A 20,813-nucleotide genomic window follows, 5' to 3' on the forward strand; every position below is an offset into this window, starting at 1 on the left:
ATATTAAGCTAAAAAGCTCATTTTCCACAGAGAAGAGACCCTGCACAGTGAAGAGCAGCTTCTGTGGAAGCCAAAGCCTGAAGTGAGGACACTCACTGCATAGCTATAATTACAGCTATGGAGTAGGAAGCCAGCATTTACCATAGCTAGACATGGTATAACTTCAGCCAGAGATGCTTAATTCTCTCTAGGCTATAGGGACAAGCTACTACAAGGACAGAAATGCCAATTTCAGCTATTCAGATAGAAATTACAGCAGGCCAAAGTAGTCCAACATTTGCCAATCCAGTTAGAGACTTAGTTTTGAGTTTGTTTTGTTTTTTAAACCAGTAAGATCTAGCCTTTCAGGTTTCTGGTTTTGTTTGCTTTTTCCACCTCCCTCTAAACTGCTGAAGCATTGCATTAGTTACAGAGTCAAAGACATAAGGGAGCACAACGTCAGAAGAAGAATTCCCCAGAAAACCTCCTACTTCTATTTGCTCAAAGGCCAGAAGGATTCAATGAGACAGAAGCCTAGCCACAGAACTTCAAGCGGGTCCACAGTAGCCTAGTTGATGGGAACAGTCATTTTACTTGCCTGCAGATGATGGAGGATATCCAAAAGGGAACAGTAATCCACATACCAAACACATTGAGGAGCCAAAGCTGAGCAATCTTTCCCAAAAGGTCTTTGGAGCATCGTGTGCCATTCATTCATCACGAGCAGGAGGAACAGCTGTGCCCATTAAAAACACTCGGATTCTGAGCGTTCTCGAAGCTACAAGGAGTTCTTGCAACCTGTGGCTGAATGGACATGGAGGTACAGGTAAGAAGAGTGAAAGACGCTGGGCCAAAGTCTCTAGTAGGACTTGAAGCCAAACTCTGGCCCATATCAGATGCATTATTAAGATCAGCGTGGAAACCTGAGGCCACCAGAAGGAAAACAAAGGCTCCTAAAAATAAAGGACCTATCATCCAAGATGAACCATCTACAGATGCAAGATGGTCCCACCTCAGGCAAGTGAGCCCAGAGCCCTGGCACCAAAGAAGGAAAAAGCAGCATGACGGGGAGAGCTGACAGAAAGTTGCAGAACTAGCAGGATTACGCTTCCATGTGACCTACATACCAATGGCGCAACAGCCGGTACCAGTGGAAATGCTAGCAGAGGCAACCGGGATTCTGGGAGAACAATCAGCTCCTTGGCAGATGGGATGGAACACACAGTGCTGGGTAAATCTCTTTCAAAGTCCAGAGCAGATGACCAAAAAAGTGTTTCTGAGTCAGGAAGCTCTTCTCAAAGTTCACTTCTGATAGGCAAATACAACCTGGGGATGATGAGGCCTCTTCTGGGTTTTTTGTTTGTTTGTTTTATAGACCACCTCCAGCTCCTTTCAAATGAGAATGAATTCCACAGAGCTGACACCAAACTTTGACCAACCCTCAAGGGAAACTGCCAAGATGACAAAGATGAATACATGAAGGGAACGGCGTTCTTGAGACACCCCAGGAATAAGTCTCCTGTTCAGGATGGCTGATAACCCACAATGCCGCAGCAATCCAGAGAGCAAGGAGGCACTTCATCTTGCTGAGGCCATCCAAGAGGAACTGAGGACCATACAATACACTTCAGCAGGGAACAGTAACTAAAACAAAGAGGTACTGGTAGGGCAAGACATGCATGATCTTGATTGCTTACAGTGCACAAGTATCCATGCTTGTCCATATTCTGAACATGAGCAGGCACTCAAAGAATATACTCTTTTTATGTACAATACAAACTTCCACAGGCTTAGAATAACTGACACTGCAGGTTACCTAAGTCAAATGTTATGCGTACAAGCATATGCAGTTCTACATCGATTGAAACACACCATTTCACTGTAACATAGGTCTCACCGCCATCTTAATTAAGCACAGTTCAGAATAATGTATTATCTGACCCAATTTTAAATAATTAATGCCTGTTGACCAGTTCTTCAACACTCACTACACAACCCATACTAACATTTAAAAAAGCATTGTTATAATTTGTTTCTAACACATTTTCTTGAGGTAACTAGGTACTTGAGATGTGTGAGGGCTCCTCCTTCCCCTGCAGCTAGGCATTAGGGAACCCATGTGGGTGAAAGTCATTATGAATGAAAGCCACAGGAAACCAAACTCCAGTGCTGGTTTCACTGAACCGCTGTTATTTTTACCAGTCCTATACTGCTAGAAAGTGTACATGCTACTTCCTTCATAAACCTCATATATACATATCATCAATTTAGCCCACTAAATTATACTCATTACTAAAAATAAGCAGCTGGTTTGAAGCCTGAGCCCTCCAAATTCTGAAAACTCTTCATATTTACTCAAACTATACAAAGGAGCTGTGGGAAAAGTGGAAGTAAAGGCTGGAGACGTATGCTGGCTTGTCACAACAGAGGCAGACATATCCAGAGGGATGCTTAGTAACTACACTTCTGTTTCCATACTTAAAGAAAAATTAAGAGACCCACACAAGCAGAGAGCTAATTCTCAATATTGTCAGCACCACATGTTCCAGAGACTGACATCACAGCTGAATTTTTAAAGGTTTAATTCTAACAGCAATGTAAGAATCTCTTGGAAGCCTTTATTAATCATAAAGGAACAAAAAGGGCCCAACTCTAACTTATTAAAAACACACAGAACTGTGGCCTCCCTGGATTTTTCCAAAACACTTACTAGAATTGTAGCTAACATTGTCTATTGCTAGCTTTCACATTTAACTGAAGAAACAAGGTGTGAGGGGCAAGCACTGTTGCTTCCACAGTTCTAAGGTTTAGATCAAAATATATTACGCTATAAACTTCATCAAGACTTCAAAGTTGTCAAAGACAGTGATGGAATCAGCATCACCAGGAATATGTAATGCTATTATTCCTAAAAATTGGTGTTCTGAAGTCAAGGTTTCTGGAATTATCGACATCTTTGTCAGCAACAGGAGAAAACTACGTCCAGCATCAAAACTCCCCAGAAAGTATGGGGGATATGCACTTAGTGAAACCATGAAAGCAATGACTGAGGTTAGTTGGCTTTATTCACACAGGTCTACACCACGATGTTCCGCAAGAAGCATAATGAAAACACTGTTTTCAAAGTGGATATTGTTTAATATCGTCAGCCTGACAGTACAAAAACACTGCCCAAGAACGAGTATCTTGTAACTGGAATAAAGCAAAGGATCAGGATTATCAGAACTAATGTAAGATTTAAACACATGCACGTATCTATAGAAAACATGTCTGATATAGTTGAACACAAACATGGATGAGAAGCCAGTGCTTCCCACAGTACAGAACCAGAAATACAGATCTAGCCAGAGAGATCAAACATCAAATCTCAGTTATTTCAGACTCCCTACCAATAGATGTGCCCAGTATACAAAGCCTGCAGTATATCAGGGCCCATGATACCACTGTACTGGCAATAAAACAAAGTATCTAGGACCTCAGGGAAGCCCTTTAAGGAACAACAACAACAAAAGAAATCAGGTTGAAAAACTGAACTCCCCCCCCATTATTCAGCTAACAGTTTTCATAAATACCAGTAGCAGAAGACTGCCCCTGTAACAAGTAAAAAAGGAATTGATTCTTCTTATGCTTGATTCCTCAGTGAGGTCGTAATTCTACATTCTGCAATCAGTTACCTGTTACAATGCAACATTCTGGTGACTTGCCTTAGAGTAAATATACTTACACGCACAGAAAGTCACTGTCCAAGCGAGTAGGACAGTGGCAAAAATCCAGAGCCCCACCATGAACAAGTGAGCTCGAGACAAAACCTCCAGGAGGATTTTAGCTAGCAGCAAAAGCATCTTTAGGAGCAAACGTTTCTGTTACACATTAAACATAGCTGCTTTCCAAGCACTATTTAATTAGTCAAGACAAGCATTTTACAGCTGTTGCTTTTAAACACTCCTGCAGACTGATTCTTCTCTCATGGCTTGCTCTTGACCTGCATCTTCTCCCTTTCCTTAGGCAGGTAAATGTACATTTCATTATTGATTAAGCAGTGTCCATCAAAAACACTTTCCTAAATGAGCACATCAATGCTCCCCCAAAGAGTCACTGAATCTTTGAAACCTAACTCCTAAAAATACTGTCCTGTACTCAATGGATCATATTTTATGAACACAAAACTTCCACTGTTTTACTATAAAAATGAAATTAATCAAAAAACACACCCTAGATGTACTTAAAGGAGTACAAAAGTAATGCGCATGTAATTTTAAGTCATTATGGTATAGATACATATTTCTGTCTACTAAATAACAGTGATACAAAAAAGCTACATAAAAAATAATATCTTGTCAAAAATGTGCATCTGCTTCAATAAGGCATGAAGTGATCTGAAGAACCAGGACCATCTGAGCTGACAGAAGTAGTCCACTACCTGTTCAATGTCCCGCCCAGCCTTCAGGAGTGGAAAAAAGACTTGGAAGAGGGGATACAAAGAAAAATTAACATGCCCTAGCAAATGCAGGACATGTTGTGAGTCTAATACTTCGTATTGTACTAGTTTGTCACATTATCTAAGAAAAAAATGAACATTTCCAGCCACAGTTGAAATAACACTCCAAACAAGACCACTGTTACTGATAATTTTTATGTCCTTAAACAGCTGGTTTTGCCATAGCCAACATAATTATAACATGTAGCCATGATATACAGAACTTTGCTCCCCAAAGTTATTAGTATTATGCAATACACATTAAGCAGCTTGTGAAATACAGAAATACAACATTGAAACTTACAGTATTTAACAAAATCCTTCTGAAAATCTTTCCTAGAATTGACAAAGGCTCTTCCTCTCTCAGTTCCAACTACAAACACATCTGTTTCATATACAGCAATACAGGCAACTTCTGCCTTGGACTTGGCAAGTTCTTTACACTATAAAAGAAAAACAAAAAGCTTTTATTACCATAGTTAAGAGTACAGTTAATAGAAACGTATGTGGTATCATGTAAAACAGTTATTACTTCTGCTGCCAGCATCCACCCTTCAGAAGGTACTGCGAGTAACATAACATCAGCCATTAGCAAAGGATAATTTATACATCTGGAGTGCTTTTCATCAGGAATCTTAAAAGCACTGTAGATATATTACTGAAATTAAGGCCTTGTCCAGACTCAGAGATTGCACTGTTTTTAATTAAAATGATTTATGACATCAATCCATGTGAAATTATCACTTCCCTGTTAGATAATCATACTGAGTGTCTTACTCCAACTTTCAACAGAGCGTATAGGTGTTTTGTTCATTCACAGCACACTTATCACACATCATGCGCTGTTCAGAAAGGTGTGGGTGCAAGCGGGAAGGCTGCCTGCAGTCTGCCTCATCCTGCCTGCTGCGCTCAGGCTCACGTGAATTCCTCCTGAGCGGAAGGATTGCATGTTCCCTGTGAACATCTACGTGTGCTCTGCTAGGAGAAACTTCTGTCAAAGAAGTAAGGCAGGAAGCCTGCGGCACAAGGAGAGAGCAAAGATCCTAAGAAAATTAGTGGGATCATCAAGAATTGATCACAAAAAATCAATTTCTTCTGGGAACTCAGATCAGAGTTTGCTGCAACCTATAAGGACACCAACTGCAGCATGAGAGGAAGAAGTGATGCAAAGCCTTTAGGAATAGAATATACCCACTGGGAAAAAAGGCTTGCAATCAATTATCTTATAACCATCCCATTCAAACTTTCATTGCTAAAAAGAAGATTTTTGTTCTTCCTCATCATTTAAGAAAACAATTTGAAAGAACCAAATCTTTGACAGTGCCTCAACTTTAGGGAAACGGGACAGGCATTTCCACTCACAGCTCTGGCCAACCGAAAACCCCACCACACAATGATTAAATAACTTCTACAAAACAGGTGATATGCCAACTTAAAAAAAAAAAAGTATTTTCTGAACGAGTTTTTTTGAATTGGTACAGCAGCTCAGGACAAGGCATTAGCCTCAAGACTATTTATTCACTCTATATTACAGGTGACAAAGACCAGAACATACTCTTGCCTTTCAACCACGCTCTACCTGAGCAATCAAGAAATATTTCCCGTTTGTTTATTTGACTAAATAATTTTTAAAACAACCACACCACAACAAGAAACAAGATGACTGTTAAGACGACTGTTAGCATGATTTTCCACAAGCAAAGAGGCAGAGTTACAACTGGTTGGACAGCACGCAATAAGGTAAAGATATAACATTACACCTTTCCTGCTCCCCAGCAGGAGGCAATATATCAGTGTAATCCTGCACACGCCAAGACAAAGTTATGACGCAGCTGCTTAACTTCTCTACTAACCATTGACTCAAGTGCTGACATGAGGAATGTAACCACCATTCTGCTTTCAGAGGAGTCCTCATCATGGATGGACGTTGCTGGTGCGGTAGTTTGGGACATTTTCCTCCTAGAAAATGAAATAAAAAACCTGTTCAGACACACACAACAGTGCAAGAAAACTAAAACCTCTCTTATGCAAGCAAAGAAAAAAAAATTCAAAAACCCAGAATGCACCCCAACACACTCACACAAAAGCAAGCAAATATAAAGGTAAGTTAACAGGAGGACGTGCTCGCTCGTCTACGCTTTCATGTTTTCTGCTGTTTCATCCAAAGCTGGACCTAAACATTCAAAAGTTAAAATATTGTGCCACGACTAGATCACAAATCCTTTGTGCCTAGAAAGAGGCATATTAATTAATTAGCCGAATTTACATCGATTTTTCTTTCTAAGCATGTTTGCAACTCCAGCAGTCTAGATAAACGCAGCAAAACACACTGGCATTAACGTACAGAAAAGAAATGGCAAATCGTAGTTATGACACAAGTATTAGAACAATCCTTCCTGTAATTATCATGGCCTAGCTCAAAAGAAACCACCACCACCCTGCCCCAAAATCATGGCCTCAGAGACTACAGTATCACTAACCAGAACGTGACGTTTTTATTCCCATATTCTTCAGCTGTAGGATTAACTCCAAAGCTAAGTAGTCCCAATTAAGGTGCTAAAATTAAAAACTGAATTTCAGCAGTGACACAAAAAAGAGATTTAAACCTATTTTCTGTATGTCATTCAGGAGACTTTCAACTTATTTAACACATAAGTAATAAGCAGGACTTGTTTATGCTTCTGCTGGCAGAATTGTCTATATGAGAATGAATATATTGAGAATGAAGCTTCAGCAGCTGCTAAGAGCACATTTTTCTATTGGAGTTTTGCAACTTGTTATGTTTACACATATCTAAACCCTGACATGCCTGGAGGAGGAGAGAACTGGTAGAGATTCGGCTGTTACAACTCTATGTGCAAGTCTTGAGAAAAACCACCTCAAAAGTCAAGATAGCTCAGATAAATGAGACATTTCACAACAGCTCAATGAGACAGCTTGCTGCTCCTGTAGAACCTGGACCCACGACATGGCTCAAGTTTTCAAAGGTGACGTGTATCCTATTAGATGGGCAGACAAGTCAGGGCAGCACAAATAACCATGGCATTGCAATAATACATGCTTACATTGGAAAAATTGGCACTGTGTTGTTCTTTTGATAGGACTCAGAGCACTCCAGACTACAAATTGGGGGGGGGGAAGCTAGCAACACTGCAAGCTCTCAACAGACATCCAGCAGCCTTCTGGATCTCCAGACTGTCGTGGTTTAACCCCAGTTGGCAACCAAGCCCCACCCAGCCACTTGCTCACCCTGCACCCCGGCCTGGTGGGATAGGGGAGAGAACTGGAAAGGCAAAAGTAAGAAAACACATGGGTTGAGATAAGAACAGTTTAATATTTGAAATAAAATATTATAATAATTTTAAAAAATTGTAGTGAAAAGGAAAATTAGAAAATAGAGAGGAACAAAACTCGGGAAAAACAAGTGATGCAACTGCTCACCTCCCACCGAGCGATGCCCAGCCTGTCCCTGAGCAGTGACACTGCTCCCCAGCCAGCTCCCCCAGTTTCTATACTGTGCATGACGCCATCCGGTATGGAACAGCCCTTTGGGCAGTGTGGGTCAGCTGTCCTGGCTGTGCTCCCTCCCAGCTTCTTGTGCAGCTCCTCGCTGGCAGAGCATGGGGAGCTGAAAAGTCCTTGACTTAGTATAAACACTGCCTAGCAACAACTAAAACATCAGTGCGTTATCACATTATTCTCATGCTAAATCCAAAACACAGCACTGTACCAGCTACTAGGAAGAAAATTAACTCTATCCCAGCTGAAACCAGGACACAGGCACAGGCCAGCAAGGTTTAAACAGCTTTAAAACTGTGTTATGGATAAACTGGCAATGGCGTAGTCACAGCTGTTTGAGGATGCAGGTAATGAGGGGGTTGAACACCAGCGCCTGCTACACCGAGGAGTGGGCAAACAGGTCCTGCCTCCGGTCTGGAGAAGGAGCTAAACTTCAAGAGTGAATGTAAAGGAATAACAACGGTTGAACTGTGTTCAGTGACCTAAAAGAGGGTCAGCTGGGGATGGGGAGGCTGATGGGGTTATCCTCCAGAGGAAGAGGGGCATCTTACTTATTGCTTGTGGAATATCAGAGAGAAAAGGGAGATTATGATGTGAGGTAAATAAATCAGTCTTCATTGAGCCATGATTTTTGGTACCTAATAGAGTTCTCAAGCTCATCTTTGGAACTCCTTTAGGGTTGGGATGCTGACAGTGATTTTAAACATGATAGCTTTTAGACTTTTTAAAACAATACCTTAACAATCCAATATGAAAGATGAAATAGAACATAACTACACATTTCCCCTTTCTCCCATGTCTCTACTCACTGTCTGATGCAGCTGTTCTGCATCTGTTCAACACCTCCCAAGCTAGCAGTGGCACGAACATACGCACCTACCCCATTCTAGGTGAAAAATCAGGCTGTGTAAAAACAAGAGTAAACTTATTTTCTATTTTGCAGAGGTACCTTGTCCAGAAAACAGACCAAGGAAATTCTAGCGATCATTTGAAGGCTGTGGATCCACTAAGCACATCAGAGAAGTGCCAGCTCAGGCTGTCTCCCCCATGCAGAATTGCTCCCGTCCCTGGAAGGTGGTTTCTGATCCACAGGCACACAGTGAACCAAGTCAGGGAGCTTGTTGGGGAATGGGGAGGAGAAGCACTCCAGTGGACCAGGTCCCACTTTGATTCACTGCACAGCCCCACTGTCAGCCAACCTGGCTCAATGGAGAGGACAGCACATCCTAGGCTACCCTGCTGCTGTACTTGAGGCCACAGCCTCAGTATCTCAGAATCGCATTTGGATCACCAGCTGGGTTAGGTTATCATTGGACTACTCTTCTAATAACATTTGGAAGAGGCTTTCCAACATATGAAGTCACAGTGCCTTGTATTTTTAGGATACCCATTCTTTAACCAGTTTGCATGGTGCCAGATCAGTGTGTAATGAAGATTCAAGAGACATCCTGTTGCACCATGGCAGCCAAGAATATTTTTTCTGTGACAGCAAGTCACACGTGAAAGATTTCACATTTTGCCAGCTTCTCCCTTTCAAACAACAGTTTTCTCCACTATCCTTATCTATACCATTGGGGCAGTGTTTATTATTAGAAAGAGTAGGCTATGGTTCAGTAGATCTAATGAACCTAGATGCCTTTCCAAGATCCAGCCCTTAGAAAGTGTGTGACAACACCATTGCCCAACGTAAATCCCCAGTGCAAAGCCTTGAAAAAAGCCTAACACCTTACCCATTACCAACATGCTACACAAAAAGGCCAATTTAAAAACCATCCTTTGAACAATTATAAGCTGTCTGCCAGAGTACCACTTACAACATATCTATTAATCTTAATCACATATTGCTAAAAAAGAACTTCCAGATCAGTTATTATTAGTTATAATTACCTATAAATCCTTCAGTTTAACTGTGCCAAGATGAGCCTTTGCTCAAGGAAAGGCTTGTAACAATGAACAAAGCCTTGCAAAATACACTGGTAGAGTACCGAGGATGCAGCATTTAGCCATTCCTGCCTGTGGTTTAACCCCAGCCGGCAGCTCAGCCCCCCCAGCCGCTCGCTCACTCCCCCCAAGTGGGATGGGGAGAGAATCAGAAGGGCAAAAGTCAGAAAACTCGTGGGTTGAGATAACGACAGTCTAATAGGTAAAGCAAAAGCTGCGCACACAAACAAGGCAAAGCAAGGAATTCATTTGCTCCTTCCCATGGGCAGGCAGGTGTTCAGCCATCTCCAGGAAAGCAGGGCTCCATCACGCGTAACGGTGACTTGGGCAGACAAACACCATCACTCCAAACTCCCCCCCTTCCTCCTTCTTCCCCAGCTTTATACGCCGAGCATAACGCCATATGGTCTGGAATGTCCCTTTGGTCAGCTGGGGTCAGCTGTCCTGGCCGTGTCCCCTCCCAGCTCCTTGTGCCCCCCAGCCCACTCGCTGGTGGGGTGGGGTGAGGAGCAGAAAAGGCCTTGACGCTGTGTAAGCACTGCTCAGCAGGAATGCAAACAGCCCTGGGTTATCAACACTGTTTCCAGCACAAATCCAAAACACAGCCCTGTACCAGCGACTCTGAAGAAAATTAACTCCATCCCAGCCAAAACCAGCACACTGCCTGATGAGAAGTTCACCACCATATAGAGCTAAAAATCCTCTGGGTTTTCCTTTCACAAGGAGAAAAACAAAGACCAAAACCAGTAGCTTTTCAGGAAGCCAAATCAAATCAACATGTATCTCATTCCACATGTTTATTGCTGGCTTCTACTTTTAAGAACCAAAAAATAGAAATACTCAAGGCAAGAGAGAACAAAACCACAAAAGACAGCCACTTTCCATCATCCCTGTATTCATACAGGGGCAGACATGCCAATCTTGATAAACCCACCTGTAACAGATACTGTCTCTAGTAGTTGCTTGTCAGACACACAAAAAGCAAAAGCAAAAAGAAATTAAGCTTTATGAAGAAAAACTGTTATTTTAGGCATATAAAGAATACATATGGGAAACTAAAGGAAAAAAATGAAGGAATATGTGTTTCTTAGAGAAGAGTCTTAATAAGCAATAGCAACATGTTTTTACCATTCACCAGACGTAATGCAAGTGGGTATTCCCAAAATGATACATCTATCCATTGTCTGCTGCTCTCCAGAAAAGTAGCTGCTCTGCACTAAGCCCTCACCTAGCATTACAAACACTAAAAGAAATCCTACCACGCTGATGGAAAAGAACATAACTCCCGAGAACCCCAAAATACAGATGGATGCGAGTTTGTGTGAGCTCATCCTTACACACGACTGAAGATTTGCTTCTCCCCAGGGGAAAGAAGTCCAGCTCCTGCTAGATCCCCATGGGCCACTTTTAATACCTGGGGAAAAAAAGTTATTCTAGCAGAGTACAAAAGCACACTGTTGTGGTTTAACCCCAGCCCACAACTAAGCCCCACCCAGCCGCTCGCTCACTCCCTCCCAGTGGGATGGGGGAGAGAATCGGAAAAGTAAAAGTGAGAAAACTCGTAGGCTGAGATAAAGACAGTTTAATAATTGAAATAAAATATAATAATAATAAATTGCAATGAAAAGGAAAACAACAAAAGAGACAGAGAGAGGAATAAAACTCAGGAAAAACAAGTGATGCAACCACTCACCTCCTGCCGACCGATGCCCAGCCCGTCCCCGAGCAGCGATTACTGCTCCCGGCCAGCTCCCCCAGTTTCTACACTGCGCATGACGCCATCCGGTATGGAACAGCCCTTTGGGCAGTGTGGGTCAGCTGTCCTGGCTGTGCTCCCTCCCAGCTCCTTGTGCAGCTTCTCGCTGGCAGAGCATGGGAAGCTGAAAAGTCCTTGACTTAGTATAAACACTGCCTAGCAACAACTAAAACATCAGTGCGTTATCACATTATTCTCATGCTAAATCCAAAACACAGCACTGTACCAGCTACTAGGAAGAAAATTAACTCTATCCCGGCCGAAACCAGGGCACACACATTTCATTACAAAGCTGGAACAAGAAGAAACATAACAATTAGGAACATACCATTAAAAAAAAAAAATCTAACGAAGCTAGACTGCTTCTTGGCTGTTGCAGCTTTCACCCCTTGGCTTCTTTGCCTTCTGGGCCAAGACACAATTTCAGCATATTTAACTGTCCAAATATTGGCCTTCTGACAAAGGACAGAAGTTGGTTCCTTCCAAACTGTACAGATTAATACTCACAAGCTGTTAAGCGGAAATTAATCTTTTTAAACAGATCTTGGCTAAAAATCTGTGTTATTTTTCCTACAATTTGGTTCAGTGATCCTGTGTTTTAGAGGAAGTTAAGTCTGACGGTTCTTAGCTAACCTAGCATAGAAACTCTGTTGGGATGCAAACCTACTACCACTGTTTTTTCTGATTTTCTGTAACACATCCGCCCTAGCCGCAATGCACACAGGGTTAGGGGATTCTCACCTTCACCCTCCAGCATCTGTTCATAGCTGACCTACGCGATCCTGTTAAGATGATCTATTTTCCTTGTTATGACATGTCATTGATCATCTTAAAATTATACAAATAGTCTATAAGCAACAATTTTCAGCTCCTTCTAACCACTAGACTGCTTATGCGTAGTGGAAACACAACAAGCTTAACAGCAAGGGTGCTCAGACTGTGTGACACCCCTGCCTTCAGATACACGCAACTGTTTTTTGAAAGGAAATATTTTCACCAGACATAGCCCAAGAGAAATAGAAGCAAAGGATCTGGAGTTCCTTCACAAAAACATTGCCAGTTCTTCACCATCTGCATCTGGTGCTTGTGGATTATTAATCAATTCGGATGAGCAACATCCGTGTTACCTTTGTGGAAGACCAGCCTGTTCTAAAACACAAACACTGCTGGACCACACCAAGCGAAAGCAGCTCCAGATGTTCAGAGCCAGCTCAATCCAAAGCAAAGAGGCAGAGGCAGGTCTGGCAAAGTTTAACTCTGCTTACAGGCTACACCAAGAACCAGAGGGTGAAGCTTCCTGACATCAGGAACAGGAAGGAGAGACAATATCGAGATACCAGAGGGCATTTAGTCAACTCAAACCCATCTGGGTTTCTCTCTTCTGGCTTACTGTCAGCTCTTCCAGACAGAAGTTGGGTCCCTTGGAGGTACAAACCTGGACTCATCGGCTAGAGGGCAGCGTCATGTATATATGCATGGTCAGCTCTTAGCTAAGAATGAACCCAGGCTACTATCCCCCCCTGAAAATGAGTAAAAGTCACTCTCAAGGACAGCAGAGCAGCCCTGAAGAAGCCTTAATGTACCAGGGAGGCTCTGCACCTCTCCCCTCCACACATACTCCCTGAAGTATCTCTGTTGCCCTTTTTTCCAGCCTCTTATCTGGAGCAGCAGAGCAACTGATTCAGGAAAAGCGCACATCACGATTAAAGTCAACCTTGCTCCTTTGCTCACTAAAAATTAAGTGCATTTATCTCCCTAACCTTAAGCTATATCGCTTTCTAGTCCGAGACACCAGGAATACAGACACGGCACGCACTGGTTTCACCCAAGGAGCAGGCTCCCTGGTAAGCACACTCTTGCTGTTCACACCCGACACCATTACAAGCACAGCAACAGTGACCCATTAAACACGGCAGCTGGGACGTTTGTTGTCGCCATTTCAATCCAACTCCCACCGCAGGGATTTAACTCGCAGCAGAATCAACACGATGCAGCACCGAGTGTTTTACATTAGGACTTACCCCAACAAAACACACCAGAAACGCTACTTACGGCACCACGTCCCACTCTAATTAATGAAACGATTACGCAGAATCACGTCACTCAGAAATACGATCTCGCTGTAAACCAACACAGTGCCCTAAATCCCTACTGTAGCGCTCACTGATTTAAGCTTTCATTTTTTTTCTCCAAGAGCAGCTGAGCAGAAGGTCAGCAACCAAAGGCAGTCGGGAAAGAGAACAAGGGCCCCTAACAAACAAAGCTCCGAAGGGAAACACCTGGTGTTCAGCACACCCGATAGCACTGAGAAAGCACAAAGTCACACGAAACCAGCAGCATTTTCGGGGGGTGGGAAGGCATGGTTCATTACACAACTGCAATACCCCCCCTGAAACCAGTAATAATTAATTCCCATTTTTCTAGGTACTTTTATGATACTCAGCAACATGCAATGACTGTTTAGCCAGCCTAGATGGCAACTACCTCTGTGTCCTGGTTTTGGCTGGGATAGAGTTAATTTTCTTCAGAGTAGCTGGTACAGGGCTGTGTTTTGGATTTGTGCTGGAAACAGTGTTGATAACCCAGGGCTGTTTGCATTCCTGCTGAGCAGTGCTTACACAGCGTCAAGGCCTTTTCTGCTCCTCACCCCACCCCACCAGCGAGTGGGCTGGGGGGCACAAGGAGCTGGGAGGGGACACGGCCAGGACAGCTGACCCCAGCTGACCAAAGAGCTATTCCAGACCATATGGCGTCATGCTCAGCATGTAAAGCTGGGGAAGAAGGAGGAAGGGGGGGAGTTTGGAGTGATGGCGTTTGTCTGCCCAAGTCACAGTTATGGGTTATGGAGCCCTGCTTTCCTGGAGATGGCTGAACACCTGCCTGCCCATGGGAAGGAGCAAATGAATTCCTTGCTTTGCCTTGCTTGTGTGCGCAGCTTTTGCTTTACCTATTAGACTGTCATTATCTCAACCCATGAGTTTTCTGACTTTTGCCCTTCTGATTCTCTCCCCATCCCACTTGGGGGGAGTGAGCGAGCGGCTGGGGGGGCTGAGCTGTCAGCTGGGGTTAAACCATGACACTCTGCTACTCTTAAGAACCGTTTAAAAAGTAAAACATGATTCCAGCAACTGTTATTTGAAAAGCACCTCTGATTTCTCTCATTCATAAGTCTGCATAACCACGTTTGAAGAGATATTTAAATTTGATTTTCACTATTTCTAAAGATTCTGATATAGACCAACATATAATCACAAAATTTTAGACAAAATAAAAATGGAGTATCTAACTATATACCTCACAGGCAATTATATAAAAGTGAACGTGTTACCTGTTTGGAGTAGTTAAGAAAACATTAGTGTAAAACTCCATTTCTGTATTAAAGCCAGACAGACTCAGGGAACAATTCACTGAGTTTTTAAGTACTCAGTGTCCTACTGCAGCACCTAAGCATTCGTGAATTACAGTGAAACCATGTAAACAAAATGAAATATTAATCACAGCAGTCCTAACCATCTGATAATTTCTGTCTTTACCAGTGTAATTATATTTACTTAGTCAACATGAGTATCATGCTAAATTACTTCAGTTCTGTGTGTCCATCAACACTTACACATAATATTTGAGAAGTCAATTAGTCTAAACTCTATTGGTATTTATTTAATTATAAGAAAATTGGTGCTGGCACTTTTTCCAGAGTGAGAAATTGTTGTCCTCACTAGTGCAAGCTGGTCCTTTGGATCTGTCCTGGTTTCGGCTGGGATAGAGTTAATTTTCTTCCTAGTAGCTGCTATAGTGCTGTGTTTTGGAGTTAGCATGAGAATAATGTGATAACACACTGATGGTTTAGTTGTTGCTAGGCAGTGCTTACACTAAACCAAGGACTTTTCAGCTCCCCATGCTCTGCCAGGCGCACAAGAAGCTGGGAGGGAGCACAGCCAGGACAGCTGACCCACACTGCCCAAAGGGCTGTTCCATACCATATGGCGTCATGCACAGTATAGAAAGTGGGGGGAGCTGACCGGGGGCAGCGATCACTGCCTGGGGACTGGCTCAGCATCAGTCAGCAGGTGGTGAGCAATTGCATCGTGCCACCACTTGCTTTGTATATTCTTTTATTATATTATTATTTTATTTCAATTATTAAACTGTCTTTATCTCAACCCACAAGTCTTCTCACTTTTACCCTTCTGATTCTCTCCCCCATCCCACCGAGGCAGGGAGTGAGCGAGTGAGTGGCCAGGTGCTGCTCAGTCGCCAGCTGGGGTTAAACCATGACAGGATTTGTACGTCATACTGCAATGGTCACAGGAAACAAAAGGCTCAAATCAATTTAAGGGCAAACAAAACCCCTTTAATTCCCCCGGAGTTCCCACAAAGAGCTAAAGTGACACTAAACACCCAGTAGTGTTTTAACACCTGGAAAAAAGTAATCCAATTAATATATAGCCAGTATCTGAAGCACACACCTTCACACGGTACCTTCATGCAGTGAACTGCCCCGTGTCCACACCGGTGTGCTGCTGCCCACCGCTGCATGCATCAGGGCACTCTGCGAAACCTGGGAAACCAATCACCCCATCACCCTTCAGCAGTAATCAGTCCCCTCTATTTGGTCACTTAACTCCCTCTGCATGTCTCTCCCTTGTTGCTGTTACTGTATTTAACCAAATGAACCAGAACACCGATTTCCATGGAATCAATTACACGTGTTCTTCCTTGAATTAAAGCATTTATGTCAATCCTATTGGAAGTCTCTCTCCACCTAGGATCCAAGATCAGAAATAAAAGTCAATTCCATAACCAAGAGTTTGGGAATGTGTCAGTAACTTTTTGTCAGAAAATTACAAATTCACAGTCTTTCCAGAGGAATGAAACTTCTGGTTTCAACCAAACTTCTATGAAAAGGTTCTCATGTCCTGATGGATAAGACAAAGTGGCCTCTTCCCAGGCCGTACAGGGGACAAACTTTTATGCCATCTAATTCACCTAATGGATTTACAACCTTCCTTTTTGTTCTTTTTTTAAAATATGTTTTATAGGGCTTTGTTATTTTAATTGCAGAGTTAGACAAGCAGAAACAAATATTAGGTATATTTAGAAACACAGTCTAAAAGTTGCTCCTTATTGTGAGATATTAACTCAAAGATTTTACACACTGACAACAACTCAGCTACGTGATTAGCTTACAAGGGATGGCTGCACTCATTAAACAGTCACCCTGTTATCCCACAAGTGTGAGGTCGTTTACCCGGTGTGCGAGATGCCAATATACACACAGGGCAGAGGTATTTTATTTCATGTCTGTGCAGAGATGGGTGCTAGGTGGTAGTCCCACAAAGCCGCCACAAAGTTTGGTCATACAGGTACAGTATTTATACAGTCTAGTTATGCATATGCATAAGTAATGACACAAAGCAGTTTTTGATTGGTCTACCTTTCTCTTATTTCAACTTAAAACTAGAGTGCTACTTTAATATTCTGCACACGCCCAAAGGTGAGGGGTCTCTGCTTGGGCTGGGGTCTCCAGCTCGAGGGGTGTGACTTTAAAGTATTATAATGAGGATAGTTCACACGAGGGTGCTTCTTATCACACTTCTACTAGTTGTTTCAGACGGTTCCCAAAACATCTTAATTAGCTTACATATTTCTCCAGGACGTGCTTTACTCCCAAGGACAGTAATTGTTGTTTAGACGTTCCGCTTTCCAGCCTGAATCCCCCTTATCAGCTTTACGTGAGCACTGGCCTTCCACCAGCTCCTGTTAGACTACAACCCCGTGGATGTTTCTCTCAAGCAACTTACACACCAAACCTTTGGCAAAAGAAGCCTGCAAATAAAGAACTGGAAACACAACAGCTGATACCCAAAACACCATGATGACTAAAAACATTGTCATGAATCCAGGAGAGGCAGGTAATGTTACACACCCAGGCAGGTGTACGATTTTACGTCGACCTCCTTTAAACATCAGGCTGACAGACTTCTGTAACAATTCTTTGCTGCCGGCTAGGGAAGTTCTTTGCTGCTGGCCGCGTTGCTGCACAGAAACCCACCTTTGCTGAATCCCTGCCTCAAGCAACCGCCCTGCAGAAGCGCACTCCCGGGTCTCTCTGCCGAGCTCTCCTGCCCTAACGCTCTTCCCCAGGCAATCTGCTCCCCTCGAGAGCTGACTAGAGCGTAGATTTGCCACCTGCGGGGTGAAACTGAAGTGCCAGACTGAATTCACAGTTAGGTCGCCTGGTATGTAGAAAAAAAATCTGAACGCCTCTAGATTTTAAGAAAAAAATAAACAAAAATCATTCTGCGTACTACAGGTAACTGCATGTACTCCTCACCCGAGCTGCCTGCGCGCTTCCTCCCCAGGCCTTGGGCACCGGCCTACACAGGTCCGTGCTGCCCCAGGGGAGGGGCTGAGGCCTCAGCCCGAGCTCGCAACCCGCAGCGCAGGCCTGCCCCTTGCCCCTCGCCCCTCAGGGGTGCCCGGCTACGCGAGGGCCGCCGGCGCCGCCGGCCCCGGCCCCGCCACGGCCCCCGGAGTGGGGGGGGGAAGCACCGCAGCTCCTTTGCATACCCTGCCCCGCCCCCTCCCGCGCCCAATCACCGCCGCCACGCGCAGGGCTCCGGCACGTGCGCGCCGCCCCGCCAGCCAATGGGAGGCGGCGGCACGGCGGCAGCGCCCCCTCCTCCCAGCGGCCGGGGTCCCGCGGGAGGGGGCGGTGAAGGGCGCGGAGCCCCGCCCCCCCGCGCGGGGCGCTGAGGAGGGGGCGCCCCCCCCGCCCTCCCCCCCGCCGGGCGGCGCAGGCAGCGGCAGGGACGGCGCGAACGGGCGCCCCGGCACGGCCCCGGCCCCGGCCCCGGCCGCGGCCCGCCGAGCGGCGGCAGGAGCTCCCCCTGGGGCCGGGGGCCGCGGCCCCCCCCCCGCTCCAAAGCGCCCCCGCGCTGCGGGCCGGGGCGGGGGGAGGTCTCCCCTCAGGGAGCCGCGGGATAACGGTCCCGTTCCCCGCCCCGCTCGTGCCGGCGAGGCCCGAGCCCGCCCTCCCACTCACCCGCCGCCGGGCGCGGACAGCCCGGTCCCGCTGGGTGGAGGCGAGGAGGCGCCGCCGGGCTGCGGGGGCAGGCCGGGCGCAGCAGAGCCCCGCTGGCGGGAGGCGGTTTCCCCGCGGCCCCTCGGCGGCTGGCGGGGCGATGGGCCCGGCCGCCACACGGCCCCGCTCTTCCCCTCACGGTCTCGGGCTGAGCCCAGCGCCGCGCCGGGGGAGGGGACCGGAGGGGAGGGGAGGGTTTTTGTTCCAGGCGCCCCGGCCGCGCACGCGCGCCCCTCGCGGGGGCCGCCGGGAGCCGTAGTCCGGCGGCGGCCGGGCCGGGCCGGGCCGAGGGGAGGGCGGCGGAGGGCGGCGGACTGCGGCTCCCGGCGTGCCCCGCGCGGGAGGGGCGGCCGGAGCCCGGCGGCGAGCGGGGGAGCGCGGCGAGAGCGGCGCGGGCCGCCCGGGCGAGGGGGCCTGGGCGGAAGATGGCCGTGCGCGGGGGAGGCCTCCCTCCGCTCCGCTCCGCTCCCGCGGGCCGCCGCCGGGCCCTTTCTCTCCCTCCTGCCCTGCGGCCCGGCCCGGGGCAGCGAGGAGAGCTGCCGGCTGCCCCGCGGGGCCTCACCTTGTCGGGTCGGCCGTTCGCGGCCGTGGCCCGTCGGGCGAGCGGCAGCGCCGAGCCCCGAAGACGGCCCTCGCCTGTCGGGGCCGGCGGCTGCTGCCGCCCTGCGTCGGTGCTGCCCGGCCGGCTGTGCCCCGGCTGGCCCTTGGCGCGGCCGTGGCTCGGCAGCCCTGCCACGTCCCTTCCCTTTCTGCCGAAAACCGGCCAGGTTTAACACCCAGAGCTGCTCCCAGGTTCTCCAGAACCAACGCTGGAGGCAACAGCCTGCTGCAAGCAGACAGCCTGCTTTTGGTTTAATAAAGAACTTCGCAGCGAAATAATTTCCCAGTTGCTGCAAGTTAGGTCATTACTTCTCCCCAGAGGTGCTCAGCGTCGTGGACACCATCTAAGATCGATTTCCCTGGGCATGACCAGGCAAATGTTTTAGCTGACATCGCTGTTACTTTCCTTGGGATTTAGGTTCGATGTGGTAAATGTGGATGGAAAAATTTCCATTCAAAGGGAAATGTTGCATACCAAAACTTGTTCCAAATCAAAAACCTGAGTGCTGTTAAAAATAGCTAGTTTTTAAATCAAACTATCATTTTTAGAAATATCAACATTTTGTTTATGGTGTGTATAGGACTGTTACGATGTATATAAAACTGTTAATGGCATTTTCGAAACGTTAACAGTGTGTTGCGAGTTGGTCGAGAGGAACCACAGAGCACTACCATTGCAAGTAAATCTCACTTGTAAAGGAAACGGAAGCGTGCTTAGTTGAAAGCGTCCAGCTTCCCCCTAGCTGCAATAAATGGAGATAAATCAAACCAGAGAAGAAAGCTCAGAAGCTGTCTGCTGGGAAAGGACCCTGCAGGAGCCACTTCGGCCGTTCCCATACCATCACCGTTGGTGCTATCGACCGCGCGAAACAAATGCCCATCTGCAAACGCTGACCAGCGTCCTCTGAGCAAACGGTCCGAGTGATTCAAGATGTTGCGGCTCTTGGTGCTTCCTTGCCAGCGTTTAGCTGGACATAGCTGTTCTCGTGATTTACATTGTGGGAAAGCAGACAGAAGCATTCTGCAGTGGTCTAGCAAAAAAAAAAACAAACCCAAAACAAAAAAAAAAGCCACCACTAAAACACTCCAAAAAACGCCACTAGCCGCTTTCATCACCACCTTACCCTAAACCAGAAGATTTTGCCCTGCGGCACTTGGGTGGTTCCTTTTTGCAGATCCTGTGCAGGCAAAGGCATAACGTCTGGTGAAGGACTTTAGCACGACAGACACCAAATCTTTCTAAGCAGCCACAACTATTTTCGAAATCAATAGGTCAGCTCCCTTTGCCATTTCGATGGCCGTTTTAGAGGAAGGCATCACCCCACCGTAACTGCATGCTGCCATCTTCCAGCTGTACCTTACAGCACACGCAGCCCGTGCTGGCCATCTCCTACAGATTTAGGTGTCCTAAGTACACCCTGCCCAAAAGTTACTCGAGCAAGTCCTTCTGGAAGACA

At 46.0% G+C, this 20,813-nt stretch overlaps 1 protein-coding gene across 15 annotated transcripts in view; it reads right to left on the reverse strand.

Annotated features, from left to right (window-relative positions):
* GTF2I (general transcription factor IIi) overlaps positions 1–18,946 on the reverse strand; it is an 80,845-nt gene extending 61,899 nt beyond the window's left edge. The window contains exons 1-4 of one of the 15 annotated variants that reach the window (XM_072882589.1): positions 18,718–18,946; positions 16,152–16,230; positions 6,310–6,415; positions 4,761–4,899 (exon numbers count right to left, since the gene is read on the reverse strand). In XM_072882589.1, the coding sequence (XP_072738690.1) occupies positions 4,761–4,899; positions 6,310–6,408 (238 nt within the window). In that variant the 5' untranslated portion in view covers positions 6,409–6,415; positions 16,152–16,230; positions 18,718–18,946. Of the gene's footprint in view, positions 1–623; positions 784–1,106; positions 1,521–4,760; positions 4,900–6,309; positions 6,416–6,936; positions 7,061–11,609; positions 11,712–16,138; positions 16,231–16,293; positions 16,509–17,313; positions 17,657–17,724; positions 17,939–18,717 lie in introns of those variants that run through there. The other 14 variants (XM_072882590.1, XM_072882588.1, XM_072882593.1 and 11 more) reach the window with 14 other exon arrangements.
* Positions 18,947–20,813: the final 1,867 nt, after the last annotated feature.

This window comes from Ciconia boyciana, chromosome 17 (assembly GCF_034638445.1).
Source record: "Ciconia boyciana chromosome 17, ASM3463844v1, whole genome shotgun sequence".
Classification (NCBI taxonomy): Eukaryota; Metazoa; Chordata; class Aves; order Ciconiiformes; family Ciconiidae; genus Ciconia; species Ciconia boyciana.